We start from the raw sequence: 19,217 nt of genomic DNA, 5'->3' as shown, positions 1-19,217 counted from the left end.
AGACGGATCCCAGGGTAGTGACATGTGGCTCCACTTTCGCCTGGAAGAGGAGTGAGGGTCTGGAAGTCAACTGCAAGTGTAGGAAGACAAGTGGGAAGTAATGGGTTAAGTCAGTGAATGTCAAATCGTGAACGGAGAATGACTCCCATGTTCTAGTCATGCTAATATACTTTGGGTCCTAATATAGACACACCCCCCTACATTAATGGCACACCCCTCTAGCTTAAAGACACACCCTGCTACCTTAACGGCACACCCCCTTAACTATTATTGGTTAGATTGCATGCTCAAATTGTATAAGCGCCAGGGCTAGGGCTGAGTTGTAGGGCAGAATAGTAGGGTATCATAATGTAATTACTTCATGTTTTGATATACTAGAGCCTTAAGAGGTAGTAGATTACATCAAAATGGCTGCTCCTAGTCCATCTTTAGTGGACTACAGCGGCTCTAATAATGATACTATTGAGAATATTAAGAATTAAAGCACTAATTCCATGGTGCCTCCTCCAACTAATTAGTTCTTCAATAGCTTTGATGAGGCTTTGGATTTTATTAATGCTCATATAAAAAAGTATGGATATGCATGCACAATGAAGAACTCTACAAGCAAGAATAGGGCTAAGGTAAGGGCCTATCTTCATTATAATCAAGGAGGGGTTTATAAGCCTCATGTCAGAGAAGCTAATCAAGTCTGTGACCAATCTACACATTAAATTGACTGTCCTTTCAGCGCCGTTATCAAGTATTCAAAATCGTTTAATCATTGGACTATTGACGTGTCTAATCCAGAGCATAATCATGATCCAGCACCTGTCTCTAGCCATCCAAGTCTGCGCCATCTTGAGGTGCAAGAGAAGGCTGCTGTCATTGAGAACCAGTTCAATAATGGTGCAAATACATATCAAGTTCTGCTCTCTCTATACACAAACGCGCGGGAAGAGGGTGAAGATAGCAATATTCAACCTCAAGATATATATAATCTGCGTCAGCAGCTGCAGAAGAAGTTCCTGGGAGGTCTTACACTAGTTCAGCACCTGATTACAACCCTCCCTGAGGAGCAGTGGATATTTAACTAGTAGACAGATAAAGATGGCGTGCTTCTCTCTCTCTTTTACATCTATAAGAGTAGTCTAGAGCTCTTGAAGCATAATCCATATATTATTTCTATGGATTATACATACAAAACAAATAGCTTCAAGATGCTGCTGCTAGACATTGTAGGAAGCACTGCAACAAATATAACATTCTATGTTGGATTTGCCTTCCTGTCTAGTGAGAAATAGGAGTCATATAAGTTTACCCTGGAATGCCTGCATAAGGTATATCAAGATCTTCATCTCTTAGACCCCCTGACAATCTTAACAGATAAAGATAAGGCCTTACTGAACATGATTAAAGTCATCTTCCCGCAGACATCTAGCATGATCTGTATCTGGCATTATAATAAAGATTTTCTTGCATACAGCCGCTTAACACTTCGGAAAGAGGTGCTGGAGATAATAATACCAGAAGATCAGGTCCAACAAGATTATCAGCAGAATTTCAACGCGCGTGTGAAGGAGAAGTGGGATACTATGCTAAGGAAGTAGCAGAGAGTGCTTTATATATATACTCATGATGATATAGAGCAGGCCTGGGAGAATTTTAAAGAAGAACATAATGCTGCAGCTTACCAGCTAATTATACAATATCTTAGGAAGGAGTGGTTGGATCCCCACACAAAACACCATCTTCTTTACTGCTATATGAAGGCATACACACACTTTGGCAATAGTAGCACCTCACGGAATGAAGGGGCTCACTATGGCATCAAATGATATCTTAAGGTATCAACAAATAACCTCCTGATAACCTGCCAGAACATAGATCAGACAATTACCCTATGGCATCGCGAGGTTCAGGCTCAGCTTTAGTAAGATTATGTAGAAAGACCTTTATGCCTCCTTGAGGTGCTCTTCCGGGATGTTTTGAATAAGATCTCAAGGTATGCACTATATAAGGTTGCAGCTCTATGAGATGAGTATCTTCCTGAGGGGCCTAGCAAGAAAGCTATCCCAGAGTATACAGGCACTACGCGTCACATGTAGGGCATTCCATGCATCCATATAATTAAGCAGATCTTCATGGTAAAGCAATCTCTCTCGCCTCATCACTTCCATACGCACTGGTAGCTCTATAATATGCAAGATATGCCCCTGATTGATCCATGGCTTCTTGTGCTGGAGCCAAGAGTTATATGGACTCGCGGCAGGCCTGCAGGCTCTATAAATCATGCCCCTACTGTAAGCTAGATGACTGTGAGCTAGCAGACCCCTGCACCATCTCAAGATTCCAGCACACAGAGGGACCCTTCTTTATTTGAGAGAATTCTATCACAGGAAGTGAATTGTGGCGGGAGAGGAGGTCAGAGAGGTAATACATGAGGGAATCAGTGAGGTGGAGGCATCTCTATAGCATCAAATCATCAGAATCAGCAATCTTGGAATCAAACAGTCAATTGGGGGGGAACTCAGGCTCAGAGAGGTGGCCATAGCCGCGGTGTTAGCTGTCAGCAGCCCGCGGATGGTGAATATGAAGGAATTCCAGCAGGAATGACTGGTGTGATCAGATTCTAAGGTGGATTCTGATTAGTGTATGATTAAATGAATATTTTAATGAGAAACGAACACTTTCAAAGCATATCTTGCCGTCTTCCTATCTCTTAATTTTGTATGTAAATCAGAAAGATAGGATTGCGGTGAGTCGCGTGGGTATGATGTTTATTCTAACTAATTACGTCAAGGGGGTGTGCCGTTAAGGTAGCAGGGTGTGTCTTTAAGCTAGAGGGGTGTGCCATTAATGTAGGGGGGTGTGTCTATAGCGCGACCCTTTGTTTTTAGCAAATTGGCCTTGATTTGATTCGCTTGTGTCTTGATAAATTTGCATGTCTAATGCTCCCTTCTAGTTCTTCCCAAGCCTCATAATAATCACAAATACTGCCATGCAGTTTGTCCTTCATTTTTTGTGTATAGCGGTCGTCAATAATTGTCTATATAATTCTCTAATTTTGTTCACCATTGATGAGCTCCTCAGGAGGTTCCCTTAGAGAACAGGAATCATGATACTATTGGAAGAGATCATCGCTCTCCTTAAGAGAGCAACCTGTCTCAAGTAGCTTCTTCCATTTATGTTCTAAGTATGAGCAGAATTCTGCGGCATTTCCAGCGGTTGCTATAAGATATACAACTAGTTATAATGCCATATCCTCTCTCTTTATAATAAGTATAAAGAAATGAGTGTCAAATGTTGTGTGAAAGCCCCCATTAGCCTCCAAAAATCAGAGCATGCCACCAGTAGTATATACCATCACTACTAGTCCCTAAGCCTCCAAATGTGCAGCAGGGAGTGATGACATAGTTCTAATAAAAGAAGGGTTGCTGTTTATAGGCTTAAGCACACCTTCTCCATCACTATTATTCTTGTTATTACTGCTATTAATACTCTGCTTCATTACATTATACAATGGTAATCAGCAACATTCTCCATCATAGCGCTGTTTATGCCAGTCAGGACACTTCTCCAGGCAGTTGCGAATGAGTTCTGGCCACTGACCCCTATGGATTGTGAATGCCTTCTCCACATGTGTTGATGGGGATGCCGAAAGTGTCTCACGGATGTTTCTAGTATCGTGGAGCGAGCGTGTCGGCGAAATATTTGTAAAGATATGATACAATTGCAACTTTCACTCTATATAAGCGAGCCCAATCATTATTACACAGCCGACATGGTGTAATTTGCCGTACTATTGCCCACGTGAGCCTGTAAAGCCCCGTTGGTCGTCTTACAGCCACTAACGTAGTTGACCGTTAACTGGCATCCATTGGGGAAAAAAGCATGGCCGCAAATTTCACATCCTCCACCGGTTTCTTGGAAGATATGATCATATGCCCTTTTCAAATTCATTTTATGTTAGTGATAAAAGCATTTTATAGTCGAATGTAGGACACTCACGCTGCCATCTGATCTCCAGTCATTTCACAGTCGTCTCCCTCGACAAAGACGCCGCAGCCAAACTCAGCATTCTTACCGTCCGTGTAGCATGTTCCAGTACCAGTATCAGAATCTTTGGTTCTGTTCCATTATTAGATACTCCATGTTGGGCTCAAAACGACGATGTCTCCTTACCCGTATAAATCGTTCTCAGTTAGGAAGTCCTTTGCCATATTACAGAAACTGTGAAGGTTGGCAAATGATCCACATCTAATTGAGCCTTTACAATCATAGCTCGTCTCTGTTGGACGTGATGAGGTTGTTGTTGTCGTCTTCGTCGTAGTTGTGGTCGTTGTAGTCGTGGAGGTGCTGGTAGAATCAAAGGCCGACCAGAAGGCAGAATAGTCCGACTCGAGGTAGCTGGTCAGATCCGCATCGTCGGTGGTCGTTGCCCATTGGAAGTCAGTGATGGTGCCCTCAATCAGGCCGTCTTCGTCAACTGTGCTAGTGGTGGTGGTAGCTTTGGCAGAACAGGCAGTAATTGTATCACAGCGAGTCGTTATCGTGGTGGTTGAGTAGGTCGAGGCGGGCATGACCAGTGTACTGGATATCCAATCTGTGCAGGAATCCGCCTTTTCTGCTTCACAGTCGTTGTCTTCCGACTCGCAATCTTGACCTGTGCAGATTCCATTGGCACAATCGCGTCCGGAGCATGTCACGATGCGGCAGAGAGGACCAGTGCAGGTGAAATCGATCGAGGAGCAGTCGGACCCGATACAACCCCATGAGAGACACCGTAGACCAAAGCACTTGCCCGAACCACTACTGTCACAATCGGGCCCGATGCAACCGTGATCCTGACAGTTGCTACCCGAGCAATGACCGTCGGTACAATCATCCCCTGTGCAGCCCGTGGGGGTACAGTCATCGCCGATGCAGACCCGATCCTTACAATCATCTCCTTCACAGCCCTTCTTGATACACAGGCCATTATTATCACATTCTCCGTTAACACATCCAGGTCCAGAGCATTTTTCAACTGTAGGTGGATCAGGATCCAGCGGGTCTATGAAACTCGAAGAGCTCTCCTTGCCACAATCAACCAGACAAGGTCCGTCGCAGAAACTGTAGCATTTGTGACCGCAGTTGGCAGTGCAAGAGGGACCAGGAGGATCACCTTCTGAGAAGGTCACTGTTGGGAACTTCATATCATCCGTAGTCCATGGCCATGGGGGAATGCTCACTGTGCGAGTGACCAGAGGGGTGTGATAAACGCCAGTCTCATTCATTGGATTAGGATTGTCCGTCACTATGACTGGGGGTATTTCAATGCTTGGAACCAAGGGCGTCTCGGTGGATTTGATACCTCCGGTGATGTTCCAGTTGTAGTAATTGATGGTACCGGTCACGAGCTGGTTTAGGGGGATAGTTGTCTCCACAATATACCTCGTCACAGTGGTTGTGACACTTGTGACCGTTCCACGTACGACAGTAGCTGTGGTGGAAGCTGCGACCTCCAATGAAGTTGGATACCCAGCGCCGAAATCAATGGTTGTTGGCGATCCTAGAATGGTCTTCGGGAAGATGACGCTGACCGGGGCCACAGCAGTCACGGTGTTTTGACCTTCTTCGAAGATCTCCTGGCCGACATAGAAAAGGCCGGTTCCATCGCTGCCTCCGTCTGCATTGGCACCCTCCATGTTTGTATCGTCGTAACTTAGATCGTTAGGATTGGCCAAGGAGCCAGGGCCTCCTAGATCAAGCGCCCAACTGAAAAGGCCCCCAAGGCATTTGCTATTAGCGAAATCGGCCTTCTGCTTGAGCGTTTTGCCATTGTCAAAAGAGACCCTATGTGCCATGTTAGCGGGATTTTGAAATACTCAAGTCTAAACCATACCATTGATCCCCACTCCAAGTCATCCAATTGACGCCGGCAGCTTGATCATAGTTCACATTGACTGAGTAGTCATCTATGATGCGGCTAATCTCGTAGTCGGAGAGAATGCCACTCGTTCCTGTACATTCACCAGCCCTGGCACCTCCCGAACCGCTGGTGGTGCTAAATGCGCATCCGGGGGTGTTACAGGAAGAGTCCTCCAATGTGAACGATCTGCCATAAAAGCCCAGCCCGAGCAGAACTTTGGCAGGGTCAATATTGTTACGCCACAGGAGATCAAGCCCAGCGGATATCTCTGTGATGTTTGTGTGTGGGTTGATTACAGAATCCGTCCATTCGTTGCTACCGTCCCAAGTGCCATGGATATCGTATGTCATCATAGCGAAGTAATCCACATGTGCTGCCATGCCGACAATATCAAAACCCTTCAGGTACCCTGTTTACCTTTGTAAGCACATGAAAGCGAGAGAATAGGGATTATACCTGAACGTACAATACGACGATGGTAAAGTGCAAGTGAGTCCGAAGCTTGAACCTAAAGCATCACGGAGCTCAGAAAGAAAAGAGACGAAGTTCGCAGTGTCCCTTGCCGCGCCACCTAGGAAGAATAAGCCGCACGTTGCAAAGCAGAGCGCATAAATCCCAATTCTGAGTGTCAATGGCTGGACATACCGCGATCTTCTGCTGCAGGATACTCCCAATCGATGTCGATGCCGTCAAAACCATATTGGTTCATCATGGCAATTGCAGAGTCAATGAAGGCTTTCCGCGTTCCCGGAAACCGTACCATATCGGAGAAAACCTTGCCTCCAAGGTCCCATCCTCCCACGGAGATGTATGTTTTCAGAGTGGACTTTTTCTGCTTCAGAGCGGTAAACTTATCCCAATAGTCCGCGTCGTTATCGTGCGTAGTAGTTATTGTGAAGTCGGAAGGATCAATTCCGGCGAATGAGTAGTAAAGATGCTATGCATTCATAAGAAACTACAAAGTCGAAGGAGAAAGTATGATGGATATCGTACCGTCCAAGGCTTGACATTGATATTCTCAGGGAGAACAACGTCACACGGTCGTTCAGGATTCCAGCCCTCATAATAACCGATGTAGACTGCGCTGCTCGACGTTCCAGAGCAAGAACTATGAAGGCACTTGTCAGAAACGGATCCAAATCCTTGAAGCCAATCTGAAAAGAGGATCATAAAAATACAAACTTACGGTTCATTGATCGGATCGCAACCACTCTGGCAGCCTGTGCCGCAGAACTCATCAGTCGTGCCACAGAATCTTATCGATATTAGCAGCTGTAGATCACTGGCGGTCCTTTCATACGCACCCATATTGAGAACAGCACACATTCAAGGGACACTTGGCACCAGGCTCCGCTGCATATTCTGGAAGTCCATGTAAGCCTTCACCATGAAAATCAATGATTGTTCACATACCACCACATTCAGCTACCGCATCGCAGCTGGAGATGCAGACATCATCACCGCAGAAATCAGGACCAAAACCACAGTAGCCAGCCTTGGAACAGCAGCCGGACTCGCATTTTTCGGTTTCGGAGCATGATCCTAATTCTGCGGTGGCAAAGGGGACAATCTCTCCTACCAGGCAGCTGAGTAGTAACCACCTGGTCTTGGATAGAAGTTTCATGTCGATTGTGCCTCAAGTTTAACAACGGCCTACTCGCGATACGAAATCAGAGAAGTCGGATTTATTCACCCTGACTTCGGGTAGTACTTATACGTTTAATTTAAACCTGCTAGTTGCGTTGTATCTCATCCACTTTCTTCCTATTGAGTCCACCCTCCCTTGGTTTCTGGCTCATTTACCTTCCCGGAACCAAATTCAGAACGGATAGTCATCTCAGTGATAGATAGCCGACTTCTGAAAATTCTTAAAAATACGTGGATCTTTACCGTTGCCAGTTATGCGTTTTGCGCTAGTACAATGTTCCTAGTACCTGAGTCCTACATGTACACAGTCTGTGCCTCGGGTAGGGGACACGGCAATATGGGACATTTCCAGCAGATTGGCATGGGTTAACAATACTAAGCAATTGAAAAAGTAACCATATCGTCAAGATGAGGCGTCCGGTTATCCTTGCCAGAGCTTCGCCGCCCATACAAATCTGGTATGGCCAACAGCCACTGCACCTCGCTCTAGGACACCAAGCCGGAATACAGAGCTCCGAAATAGGGGTCAAGATAGGCCACAATTAGGCATTCTTTTTGATAGTCTAAGAGGGATTCAAGTCCTTGCTACAGTCCAGATTTAGCGGTATTCCGCGCAGTATTACCGATACCTGCACATTCGCACATATAAGCATGCCAAATGTCTTGGCCCGCTAATAGACCGTAGCGCATCTGATTAAAACGCCTCGCTTATCTTCGCCATCCGGCGTCATTATAGATTGTCAGTGCCATTTACCAATGCAAGTACACTAAACTAGGATGTCTAAGCGCTTACCTGCATATTAATGAACCAAATCCAATCCGCAGCCAATGCTTTAGTAGTGCAAGTGTCAGGGTAATTCCAGCTAAGCTGAGAACAATACTTATCCTATTGACACTTGCTCTGCACTATCCCTGGGGCCGAACTGAACGCAGTATTGCCATTGGACCACTCGGGTACCCTAAACCATCTGAAATTTAGGGCCCTGTACTCTAAAATTTAGCCAATGCTTTTCAGGGCGTCGCCTCTAATTTCCAGATCACCATAGTGACTGTCCCCTGGGCTCAATGTCATTAACACAACATTTTTCAAGGGGGCGCTGATGATAGAGTTCCAGATCTTTTTAATATAAGTATGTTTCAATTACATTGACTTATATGTGTGAGTTGATAAACCACATGTCCGGGACACTCCGGGTAGCTGCGTACTATCTACTATTCAGACCGTACAAACAACTGTGAACTGGAGAACACAAGTGTACACACACCACGAAAAGACATCTATCAGCTGATAGCTTTCTTTGGGAATTGGGATGGCATGGATATCAACTACTCGGATAGAAGGTCTAGATTGGTCCTAGGAGACATAACTTATTGCGCCAATAATTAGATATATTCTGTCAGCCGCTTTTTCCGTGCAAGTAGACCTAGATCCTAGTCTAAACTATCTTTAATTAGGGCCCTAGTTAAGGGTATTAGGTCTTAGATGAAATGTACGCAGTACACCGGCGGTTTCCGATCGATATAGAGGTATAGCGGGATTCCGTATGTTAGACGTGCAATATTTTAGATGCAGATTATCGACTAGAGTCTAATACAAAAAATACATTTAGAACTTATACTTGGAGCTGAATTTACCACCCATGTAGGCGGTGCCAGGTAGTTTCTCAAGGGGGTATTTTCGTTCAGGTACCACGAGAAGGTACCCAGCGTGCATCTAAACCAGTACACCTTTTAAGGATCTAGATCCCCGAATCACTTCAGACCTTACGTGAAGTGTTTCTCCTTTCAATTTTGCCTTCTCCTTGACCCCGAAAGCGATGAGGGTGCCTTCTAACCTTCGCCCCATCACTCGATGGGTAAGCAACATGCAGTGGCTTTTTTTTGCGGTCTTTATACCTTGTGTATTCTCCTTTCCATTCGAATTCCCTTCCGATCTTGAAACTTCATACGTTATTGGTGCAAATCAAACCCTCCTGGAACGCAACCATCTATACAAGAGAGCTACGGATTACTCCTCTTTCGTTACATGGGGATATGAATGTGACGAGGCCCGTATAAAATATCTCTCTGAGGAGCTTGATGAGACAAAGACAATGGTTAGTATTACACTCATCTCTTCCATTTTCTCATTTGAGTATTCGCTATACAGAAGAAGGCGCAGTTGAAGCCATCTTCGTTCATGAGGTAGGCTAACAGCCCTTATTAGCTGAGGAATGCAAGAACTAAGATTGGTACGCTGAAAGATATATTTACCAATAAAGTGCAGCCAAAGGACTGGGGGACGTACTATAAAGAATACTATATCCTCTTGGATGTTTGGCAGGCTTATTTCGGGAAGATACTGTTGCATAAAGATATCGCAGGCCGGAATCGAAGAACGTTTCAGACAGCGATCAGCACGATGAACACGGTGACATGTAAGTCAAAGCAATCATACCTGCAAGGAAGACTATTTTCCCTAATACGGACGACACAGCCATGTACGGTACTATTCTAAATGCACTGGGAGGCTCGGGGGGTTGGACTATGACCTTGAATTGCAACGACAAATACTACAAGAACATAGGGGGTGGTGTTGATGCTAAAGGCAACGCTATTAGTGAGGCTTTTCCAACTGTGCAAGAAACAAAAAAGTGCGAGATCGAAGAATAACAGAGAATATAGCAAAGTACGAGGATACTCGGGAAGATGGCATCAAAGGCGAGACGGCGGAAATGCCTGCAGAATTTGGCATGTGCCATGAGAGACCAGAGCTCAACGGCTGGTCATTTCTCAACCAGTTAACGAACAAGCAAGAAATGGCCATCTGCGCTACGGCGCTTGATCGATATCTTACCAGAAATAAACTCTCTGACATTGAGAATACCGAAGCAGCGCTGAAAGGCAGATCGCTTACGGCTCTAAAGCTTCGGGCTGCTGCCACAACCATCCTGCATGAGATGACACATTTCCACAGCTTATTTGGGGCGGAAAAAACAGGTCAGATGCGCTGTCATCAGAAGGAAGAGACCAAACCTGGATTGCTGACCATGAAGTATCATACCAACAGGAGACCTTACGTTCACCATGCCAATAAACGGTGTTCCCAAGACTTTCCGTGCTGTGAATGGAAATGCCAGAGGACTGGCTGCTGCAAACCCTGACCTCGCTCCCAAGAATGCAGGTACGTTGCTTGGATTTCATATATACGGCTGTTTATGACTAACTTGCAACAGATACTCTGGCAATGTTTGCTCTAGGTTTGTAGCCTCCATAATGATTTCAAACAAGGATAGGTTAACTAACACAGAATTTTTCAAGCCATGTACTACAGTAGCTGCAACTGGTCCTTGGATAAATGTGGCTCAGCGCTACCAGATACAACTGTTTGTCCAGAGGGTCAGCCCTGCAAAACATTTGACTATTAGTGGGTCGTTGCTGGACGATGCAATCAATGATACCTATGGCCAAAGTCTGCAGGGTCTTTGGAAAGAATTTAGATATACATTTGTTCTTGGGCAGAAATGTGATTACTGGATTCGGCATGATCATCTTGCTCTGGTAGTATTAACATCCTGTACTCCTTCTTAATAGAATAGAGCCTAGTATACGTTGCTCCTGTTGACTCATGCTACTATAAGATCCGAATAACTGCAATACATCCCAGTCAAGCTATACATTTTGACTGTGCTTACGCTGTTCTCGTCCCTTGGCGAACTCCTATGAGAAGTCTCGATGCTACCTTCTGCATGTGCTGTCCCGCCAAAAAGCATGCATGGAGCATATATTAACAGTTAGTTTATAATACGAAATTCGAGTAATGAGAATTTTTACTTGCATTGGTTTTCTGACGGATAGAAGTGTCCGATGTACCCCGTACCGGGTATATTATCTATCAAGGGACTATCGCCCCTGGTGTATCTTTCAGCACCTTTTCCGCCTGTTAGTTGTGAATTTGGGGTCCAAAAGTATGTGGGACACAATTTGGTGCCCGATGTACCGGCTACATTGCCTATCAGGGGAATCTCGCCCCTGCTGCATCTTTCAGCACCTTTTCCGCCTGTTAGTTGTTGGATTTGGGGTCCAAAAATATGGGGGACACAGTTTTCCCTAACTATCCCTTCTCGCTGCACTTCTTGTAGTGCCTATCATAGCCATGTTGCTGCCTAGATCGAGCGGCAGGAGCCAAGGCCCTGCAAAATAAGTCACCCAGGTGCAGGATCAGTCATTTGCTGCTTGATATATGCTTGAAATATATATGCTAAGCATCTACAATCGCTGCTGAAACTTGGCGCTCCTTTGTGTCGGCTGATATTGCTTAGTTAAACGATGAACTAGTTAACTAAAGCCTGCAGTACCCTCCTCCAAGGGGTTTACGCAGGTCCCGCTGGCGGGCTGATTGGTGTGTTCGGATGGACTAGAGTACGAGCGTGCCAAGCGAGCTTGGCTAATTTTTTCGCTTAAGGCCATACGGAGTAGTCACAATTTTAGACACATTGCGGGCGGGGGAATTCACCGGAAATTAAACAGTTAAGTCCCTAGCCAGCATGTTGCATATTGGAACAGAATCCCGATATTAGCGGAGGAGAAAAATTTCCATCCGAGATTTAGCAGCTACTGTACCTGCGCTAGCAGTGGTGTATGGCGCACGGCTTGAATGGCAATCATCGCCTATCCTGTTGGAAAATGTTAGTTCTCACCCGTAACCGAGACCTGTTATATGGATGCAATTATTACATACCTAGTCATGCATATACGATCTAGCCCATTACCGGATACTCTGGACATGGTCTGCAGTGTTCGGATTATCGGCACCGTCCACCGAAGCTTCGCTTAGAACTGTGTAGGAAACTATTCATGCACTTGTGTGTATTGGTAAGATGGCTTGGAACGGCGAATTGATCTTTAGACCATCCAGATTAGTAGTATTATTTTCTTCCAATGGCGGTTCTAATGCTGATGCTTCTGCTTCAAATTACTGAAATTAGCCGAATGTGAAGCTAATCCAATCCCATGAGATGCTGTTAGCCCAACGCCCGTAAGCGCATCCCTAAGAACGCCCTGATATGCAATAGACATATAAAAAATGGTCTCTTCGCCTCTCTAGATGTCTTATTACTGAGGCCCTGAAATCAAATGCTACTGTGACTACTGTCACTTGTTATTGATATCATCATGCTCCTCTCTGTGATTCTAACCCCAGCGCTCCTACTTGGAGTAGCCAATGCTGCTACACTAGGAAAACGTTGGAGTAAAGGTGAGGCCGCCACAGGTACCACAGACCCAAATGTGGCCAGTGGGTGCACGTACTGGGCCAATTCTGTCACTTCAAGTGACACCTGCGCGTCTTTGAATGCCTACTTCGGCATTACGACTGCTCAGCTTGTTTCATGGGTCAGAGTCAATTTCTCTCCACTCAGTTAGTGACATCTTACTAATGCCAGCCGTCAGAACCCCTCCTTATCGTCAACATCTTGCACTCTGACGGTAGGATGGAGTTACTGTGTGGAGGCGCCTGCTGTCAAGACGACGACTAGCAAGACGACCACGACTACCAGTAAAACTACCACTACTACACCTGCTATCACTACGACAACATCTACGAGTACCACTTCAGTGTGGGCACCGTATCCCACTCAGACCGGCCTTATTTCCACATGTAACGCGTTTTATGATGTCCAGTCAGGTGACTACTGCCAAGGAATCGTGACAGCTTATGGCAACTTCACATTGAGTCAATTCTATCAATGGAATCCGTAAGTAAATTATACTTGTCATTCTAGATGGACTACTTATAATTTGCATCTAAGTGCTGTCAAGACCGACTGCTCGGGACTTCAGACTGGCTATTATGTCTGCATCGGAGTGGCTGGGTCAACGACCACGACAACTGCTGCTCCCACAAGTACCACTGCTACGACGACAGCTAACCCATACTCTCCTCAGCAGACTGGGATTGCTGCAAACTGTATGTCTGCCATTGGCTGACTCAGTTGTGTTTGTCTTCGCTTATCATTCTCGCAGGTAACAAGTACTACTTTGTAGAAACTGGTGACGCTTGTGCCAACATAGCTTCGACGTATGGTATCACCCTCGCCAATTTCTACAGCTGGAACCCAGCTGTTGGGACATCCTGCCAGAGCCTTCAGGCTGGGTACTATGTCTGCGTTGGTGTTTCAGGTAGCTTTTCTCTTCTCCCACCCTCCCATCTCTTTATCACCAATCTAATTTGGTGTGATAGGGTCAACCACAAGCACAACCACTACGAAGACCACCACCACTACCACCACCAATGCACCCACCACAACAACTACGGCCAGCGGTCCCTCTCCGACCCAAGCCGGCATCACGGCCGACTGTGAGACATTCTACCAGGCCGTTTCGGGCGATAGCTGCTGGACCATCGTCAGCGAGAAATATACCTATCTGACTCAGGATGAGTTCTATGCCTGGAATCCAGCCGTCGGTTCGACTTGTAGTAACCTACAAGCGGGATACTACTACTGTGTTGCTACCAAGACTGTCCATGCCATGCCTAGCACCATCTCCACGTGTAAGAAGTGGCACTTGGTTGCCACTGGAGACAGCTGTTGGTCTATTGAGCAGCAGTACGGCATTACTGCTACCCAGTTTGGGACCTGGAATCCATATGTTGGGACCTCTTGTGCATCTCTCTGGCTGGGTTACTATGTTTGCGTCGGTGTTTGAAGACGACCACTTTATTGGACGGCGTGTAACAGGTAGCCTTGAGGATTTTTTGTAACGAGGAGGAGATTCTATGGGGGTGAATGGCGACTTGTCTTAGTAGGCTAATTCGAGATTAGTGAGATACATGAAATTAATTACTACATTCCAGAACATACTAAAAACCCTTGTATTGATAAGTTTTAATGCATAACAATTGGTGCCATGTCGGTTGCACTATGAGATACCCTGGACTTGAACGCCAACTGAAAATTACAGCCACTCCGTTACAACGGACGATAATGCCTAGTAATAATTACCAAAATCAAGCTAAGGATTCTTCCGGTATTGCCTTTTCCCCAGGTCCAAGCCATTTGGCACTTTCCTTTTGCCCAACCTCCTTTTCGGGTGAGTTTTCCTAGCACTTCCGACCTGCTCTCATTAACTGCATTGCCTCCATGTCTCTTGTCCAGCTACCAGATGAACTTCTGTGTAGTATTGGTGGATATTTAAGCTGTTATAGAGATGTTCGGGCTCTCGTCTTATCAAATCGTCGACTCAATAGGATCTTCAAAGCTATCCTCATTACATCTAGCGTTAAGGATTGCCATGGATCTCTGTTATTCTGTGCAGTGCAAAGTGGAGATATTTGCCTCGTACGGGAGATTCTGAAACAGCTATTTGTGATTAATAAAAAGCGAGAAGAATCGGCTTCTATGGAAGAAAGCCCTATAACAAACACCCAAGATAATACCGACGAGGAAGATGGAGCTCGAGACTGGGATGGAACGCTTCACTGGGATCTCCAACAGCATCCGCTCTATAAAGAAGGGTATCGAGTCCGTGACATCCTATTCGTCCAGCGTGCCTTTCTCGCTGCCATCTCAACTGGAATAAAGGACCTCGTCAACTGTTTTCTTGATTACGGAGCGGTAGCAGGATTTACCTTTCCTGTTAATGAAAAACACCCACTACCTGTTTCTTTCGCGATCAGACACGGCTATGATGAGATATTCGATTTACTTATCGAGCACAAGGCCCGTACATGTGGCGGAGATGAGTGTCCCATTGTTGAGGCCGTCAAATATCACCGTTTTCATGAGCTTCGCGTCTTGGTCAGACTTGGAGTATGCGGGCACTGGGACGAAGCGCTTTCCCTTGCGTTAGATACTCGGCCCATGTTTGATCTTATGGTGGAAAACGGGGTCGAAATCAATAAGTATGGTCATGTGGCTTTATATGGAGCTATTACTGGAGGGAAGAAAGACTGGGTTGAGTTCCTCATCTCTGAAGGTGCTGACCCCAACCTCTGTCTATCGACGGAAAGCGTTATTGGAGACGGAGAAAGGAAGTATAGCTCAATATACCATGCTATACTTCATGGTCATTTGGATGTATGCAAATTTCTGATTGAGTATGGCGTACAGCCTGAGGAGGATGATCTTCAACTAGCGCGGGAGAAGGAATACGATGAAATTGTGGGTATTCTCTCTGGGTTTTCCTATGTGGATGTGCCTGAAAAGGAGGACCTCATTACAAGGTGGATAAACACCCATAGCTGAATAGGGAAAAAGGAGCTGTGCTTTTAGATTCCTAGTTTTGAAGGCTTTTCTGGCTGCGTTGACCCGTACCCCTGAAATACTAAGTCTGAAACCATTCCTGCCTGGCTACAACTAAGCAATGACAGGGTGCCAATGCATCAAGCCTATGGGACCCGCTTATACATTTGATCCTTAAGCCGACTAGCGGGGGCGAAGGAGTTCAGAACTTGCGAAGTGAGGCGAGGCCCAGGCCCTAACTACTGCTGCATAAAAGCCGCTAGGTTTTCCTAGATCATTGGAATACGATTCCTCCTCTACAAATCAATTACCAACCCCAATATCACAATGAGACTTCTTTCAATCTGCCTATTGATTTTCACCCTCTCAAGCAGCACCTTAGCTGTATCCCTCCAGCGTGTCCGAGGACCAGATTCCTTCCGGCCAGGTCGAATCTCAGGTCCCCTCCAAAAGAGTTACCCTGGGTCTATATCCGGGCAGAAACAATCAGACGATGCCTTAAGGAAAATTACACAAGGCTCCTACAGCACAAACTGGGCCGGCGCTGTCATAAGCAACTCAACTCCAAGCGCAACCTTCTCCTACGTCTCCGCGACAATCACCATCCCCACCGCCACTGCCACCGGCGACATGTCCTACCAAGCAGCCTCAGCCTGGGTCGGCATTGACGGCGCGACATACACCACGGCTATTCTCCAAACGGGTGTAGACTTCTACATCCTCAATGGCAAGGCTTATGCCGATCCCTGGTACGAATGGTACCCGAACTTCGCCATGTACTATGACGAGCTTCTCGTCAACCCTGGCGATGTGATTGTCGCGTCAGTTAATGTTACGGCGAGTAACCGTGGGGTGTGTGTGATAGAGAATCTGACTACAGGAGAGTCGGCCACGAAATCTGTTAGTGCGCCAAAGAGCACGGCGACGATTAAGGGGTTGAATGCGGAGTGGATTGTCGAGGACTTTCAATCCAATGGAGCTGCTGTGCCATTTGTAGGGTTTGATGCGGTGGAGTTTACGGGATGTGTTGCGGAAGCTGCTGGGGTTGAGTTTGGCGTCGTGAATGCCACTGTTTATGACTTGGTCCAAGACGATACGCTGCTGGCGACAGCTAGGGTGATGGGTGATGAGGAGATTGTGGTTACTCATATATGAGGTGAAGTCGTTTGTCGAGCAGGACCGAGGAGGTAGAGGCATATCTACCAATCCGAAGGATCTTGTGGCATGGAACGCCTTTCTGGCAGTTGAAGACGCCACCTACATCCTAAACCGCCTTGTACGCCCCGGAGAGGAAGAATTAAATCGCCTATCTCGCAATATCGCCGGTTCTTTAACCTCCCGAACCACGAAACTACCATTAAGCATCTCCGTGTCTTTGGCTGCCGTGTCTACGTCTATATCTCTAAGGAGGACCGCGTCACATCCTACAAAATGGAGGAACATGCTATAAAAGGATATCTAGTTAGAACTAAGGGCGATAAAAGCCACATTTAGAAGGTCTGGATATCGGGAAAGAACGTTGTGAAGCGACCTCGCGATATACGTTTTAACGAGTTAAAATCCTATAAAAACGACCAGGATAATAACTTTAGAGCTCCTACAGTTGCTCCCGGTCTAGTTATATGAACAAGAATGCTTATGACGTAATGTATTCCCATTTCTCAAGCTAGCGTCTTGACAGTGGCCTCCAGAAAGAAGAGTAAGAGACGTTGAAGCTAGTTTTGCCCCGGCCAACACAGGCTCTCTCCAAATTCGTTAGGAAAGCAATTGCTCACTGTACATAAGGAAGGATATATAGATAGATAAGATAGGGAGATGGAGATGGAGATGGATAGGGAGATCCTGCACATCGCCGACGGAGTTGGAACTCTGAACAGAGGTTCTATCAGGATAGTACGGCTAGCACCTGGCATGTGAATGGTATTTTTAGAGCCAATCAGAAAGCCAGACAGCTGAAGATTTTAGACCAATCAGATCGAGCGCCAAGACAGTAAAGAAATAAAATAAGAAGATAATCCTGGCAATAAGCCATATTATGCTTTGTTAAAACAAAGGAGATTGCCCATAATGGAATCCAAACTTTCGAAAACTCTCCCACCAAATATGGACAACTAAAGTCTTTTAAGTTACGAGTACTCAACCCACATTGCGGAAGCCCTTCCGGTTTAAGCTTAGCGGTGAGTTCATTCCACCTTAAAAGGAGGCTTCCACCCTTCTTCCCAGGAAGCAACCAGCTACCAACAGATACGGACACAACCATCATGGCTGAGCCATCCGATGATATAGAAGCATGGGTATCTATGGAGAGTCTTTATGACAAAGCAATCCAGTCACCATCTGAGATAACTCAGGACGAGAAACATGCTATAATGGAATGGCCCTCCTTGGAACAAATGGAGGAGACAAGTCAAAAATACATTGGCAAATCTTTGCAAGATCTCATTCACACAGCGGCCAATGATCCTCTCGCTCTCACGTATCCAGAGTGTCGCTTGATTGATGATGATTTCCAGATACTTGGGGGTCTCGATGCTGCTAAATATAAGAATGACCGATTGAAACGCATGATCGGACGCCAGGAGCTGTGGGATAAGTGGCAGCAGGCGCGGGCTGCTGTCTTATCACCGGATGAACTCAAGGCCATTAGAAACATCAGACAGCCTGCAGTCTACCTTGCGAAGCAAAAGGCGCACAATAGGCCATTCCTTGAAGCTGAAGAGAGATCCAGGACTCACCCGCCGGACTGGGTGCAAAAAATCCTTGACCGTGATGGCAAAGGCTGGGGCTATGTGATCTACCGTCCATCAATCGTTCATGAAGACGAAGGTACCAAGGAGGCTTGGAGAGCGTGCTGGGACAATTTTAATGAACTTTTGAGTTTTCACCCAGTCATGGTTATCGGCGGCGAAGAAATCCAGGATTCCAAGATCCTTGATTTTGTCGATTATGGACCTGAAATGGGCGGGGTGGATCAACTTCGAAGGTATGTTACTCTCGCACTCTAGAGTGCTGTTGGTAGTTGCTAACTTAGGCTGTTCAGGGACTTTCGCGCCCGTCGAGATAAAGGCGGTCTCAAACCAGGCGTTCTTTCAAATGTATTCCTCAATGTGCCTACCGAATGTCGGGATACCTATCTGCGAGAAGATGGATATTCTTGGGCTTGGGCTATTGATCCAGACTGGTCGTTACCAGGTCCTGATGCTGATGGCTACGATGGACGTGTTAAGGTTACCTGGGGTCAACTGTTTAACAAATTTTATGATCTGATGTCCACCAAAAAGGCCACCCTGAAGGAAATCTGGCAAGAGTTCCATGAGGCCAATGAGAAACTCCACGATGGGCCATTGCCTGGATGGCTCTTCTCAAAGCTACCCAAAGAGGTTTGGCCGAATAATTGACCATTCTCCTCCTTTCATAGACTTATGGGATCTCTAAAGCTGGCATAGACATCAATG

General features: G+C 46.0%; 6 protein-coding genes across 6 annotated transcripts; 5 read left to right on the top strand and 1 right to left on the bottom strand.

Moving 5' to 3' along the window:
* Window positions 1-3,750: 3,750 nt before the first annotated feature.
* Window positions 3,751-7,517, bottom strand: Aud_005458 (uncharacterized protein; the record flags this gene model as incomplete). The annotated part of the gene is made up of 10 exons (XM_043290388.1): window positions 3,751-3,928; window positions 3,991-4,110; window positions 4,165-5,817; window positions 5,867-6,302; window positions 6,360-6,464; window positions 6,539-6,830; window positions 6,887-7,001; window positions 7,080-7,148; window positions 7,198-7,246; window positions 7,307-7,517. 10 exons carry the CDS (start codon window positions 7,515-7,517, stop codon window positions 3,751-3,753), a joined length of 3,228 nt encoding a protein of 1,075 aa, XP_043146323.1.
* A 2,424-nt stretch (window positions 7,518-9,941) lies between these two features.
* Aud_005457 (uncharacterized protein) lies at window positions 9,942-10,787 on the top strand (the record flags this gene model as incomplete). The annotated part of the gene is made up of 5 exons (XM_043290387.1): window positions 9,942-9,957; window positions 10,017-10,139; window positions 10,205-10,519; window positions 10,590-10,703; window positions 10,756-10,787. The coding sequence occupies 5 exons, from the start codon at window positions 9,942-9,944 to the stop codon at window positions 10,785-10,787; spliced, it is 600 nt and encodes a 199-aa protein (XP_043146322.1).
* Window positions 10,788-12,694: 1,907 nt separating this feature from the next.
* Window positions 12,695-14,227, top strand: Aud_005456 (putative LysM domain protein; the record flags this gene model as incomplete). Its single annotated transcript, XM_043290386.1, has 5 exons — window positions 12,695-12,938; window positions 13,011-13,275; window positions 13,330-13,487; window positions 13,544-13,699; window positions 13,761-14,227. The coding sequence occupies 5 exons, from the start codon at window positions 12,695-12,697 to the stop codon at window positions 14,225-14,227; spliced, it is 1,290 nt and encodes a 429-aa protein (XP_043146321.1).
* A 692-nt stretch (window positions 14,228-14,919) lies between these two features.
* On the top strand, window positions 14,920-15,765 carry Aud_005455 (ankyrin repeat protein; the record flags this gene model as incomplete). Its single annotated transcript, XM_043290385.1, has 1 exon — window positions 14,920-15,765. The coding sequence occupies one exon, from the start codon at window positions 14,920-14,922 to the stop codon at window positions 15,763-15,765; it is 846 nt and encodes a 281-aa protein (XP_043146320.1).
* A 324-nt stretch (window positions 15,766-16,089) lies between these two features.
* Aud_005454 (A4/G1 family peptidase) lies at window positions 16,090-16,917 on the top strand (the record flags this gene model as incomplete). Its single annotated transcript, XM_043290384.1, has 1 exon — window positions 16,090-16,917. One exon carries the CDS (start codon window positions 16,090-16,092, stop codon window positions 16,915-16,917), a length of 828 nt encoding a protein of 275 aa, XP_043146319.1.
* Window positions 16,918-18,023: 1,106 nt separating this feature from the next.
* On the top strand, window positions 18,024-19,160 carry Aud_005453 (uncharacterized protein; the record flags this gene model as incomplete). Its single annotated transcript, XM_043290383.1, has 2 exons — window positions 18,024-18,745; window positions 18,803-19,160. 2 exons carry the CDS (start codon window positions 18,024-18,026, stop codon window positions 19,158-19,160), a joined length of 1,080 nt encoding a protein of 359 aa, XP_043146318.1.
* Window positions 19,161-19,217: the final 57 nt, after the last annotated feature.

This window comes from Aspergillus udagawae (assembly GCF_001078395.1).
Source record: "Aspergillus udagawae IFM 46973 DNA, scaffold_4, whole genome shotgun sequence".
Classification (NCBI taxonomy): Eukaryota; Fungi; Ascomycota; class Eurotiomycetes; order Eurotiales; family Aspergillaceae; genus Aspergillus; species Aspergillus udagawae.
The sequence above is the reverse complement of the archived record's forward strand: the minus strand, read 5'-3'. Positions and strand labels throughout refer to the sequence as shown.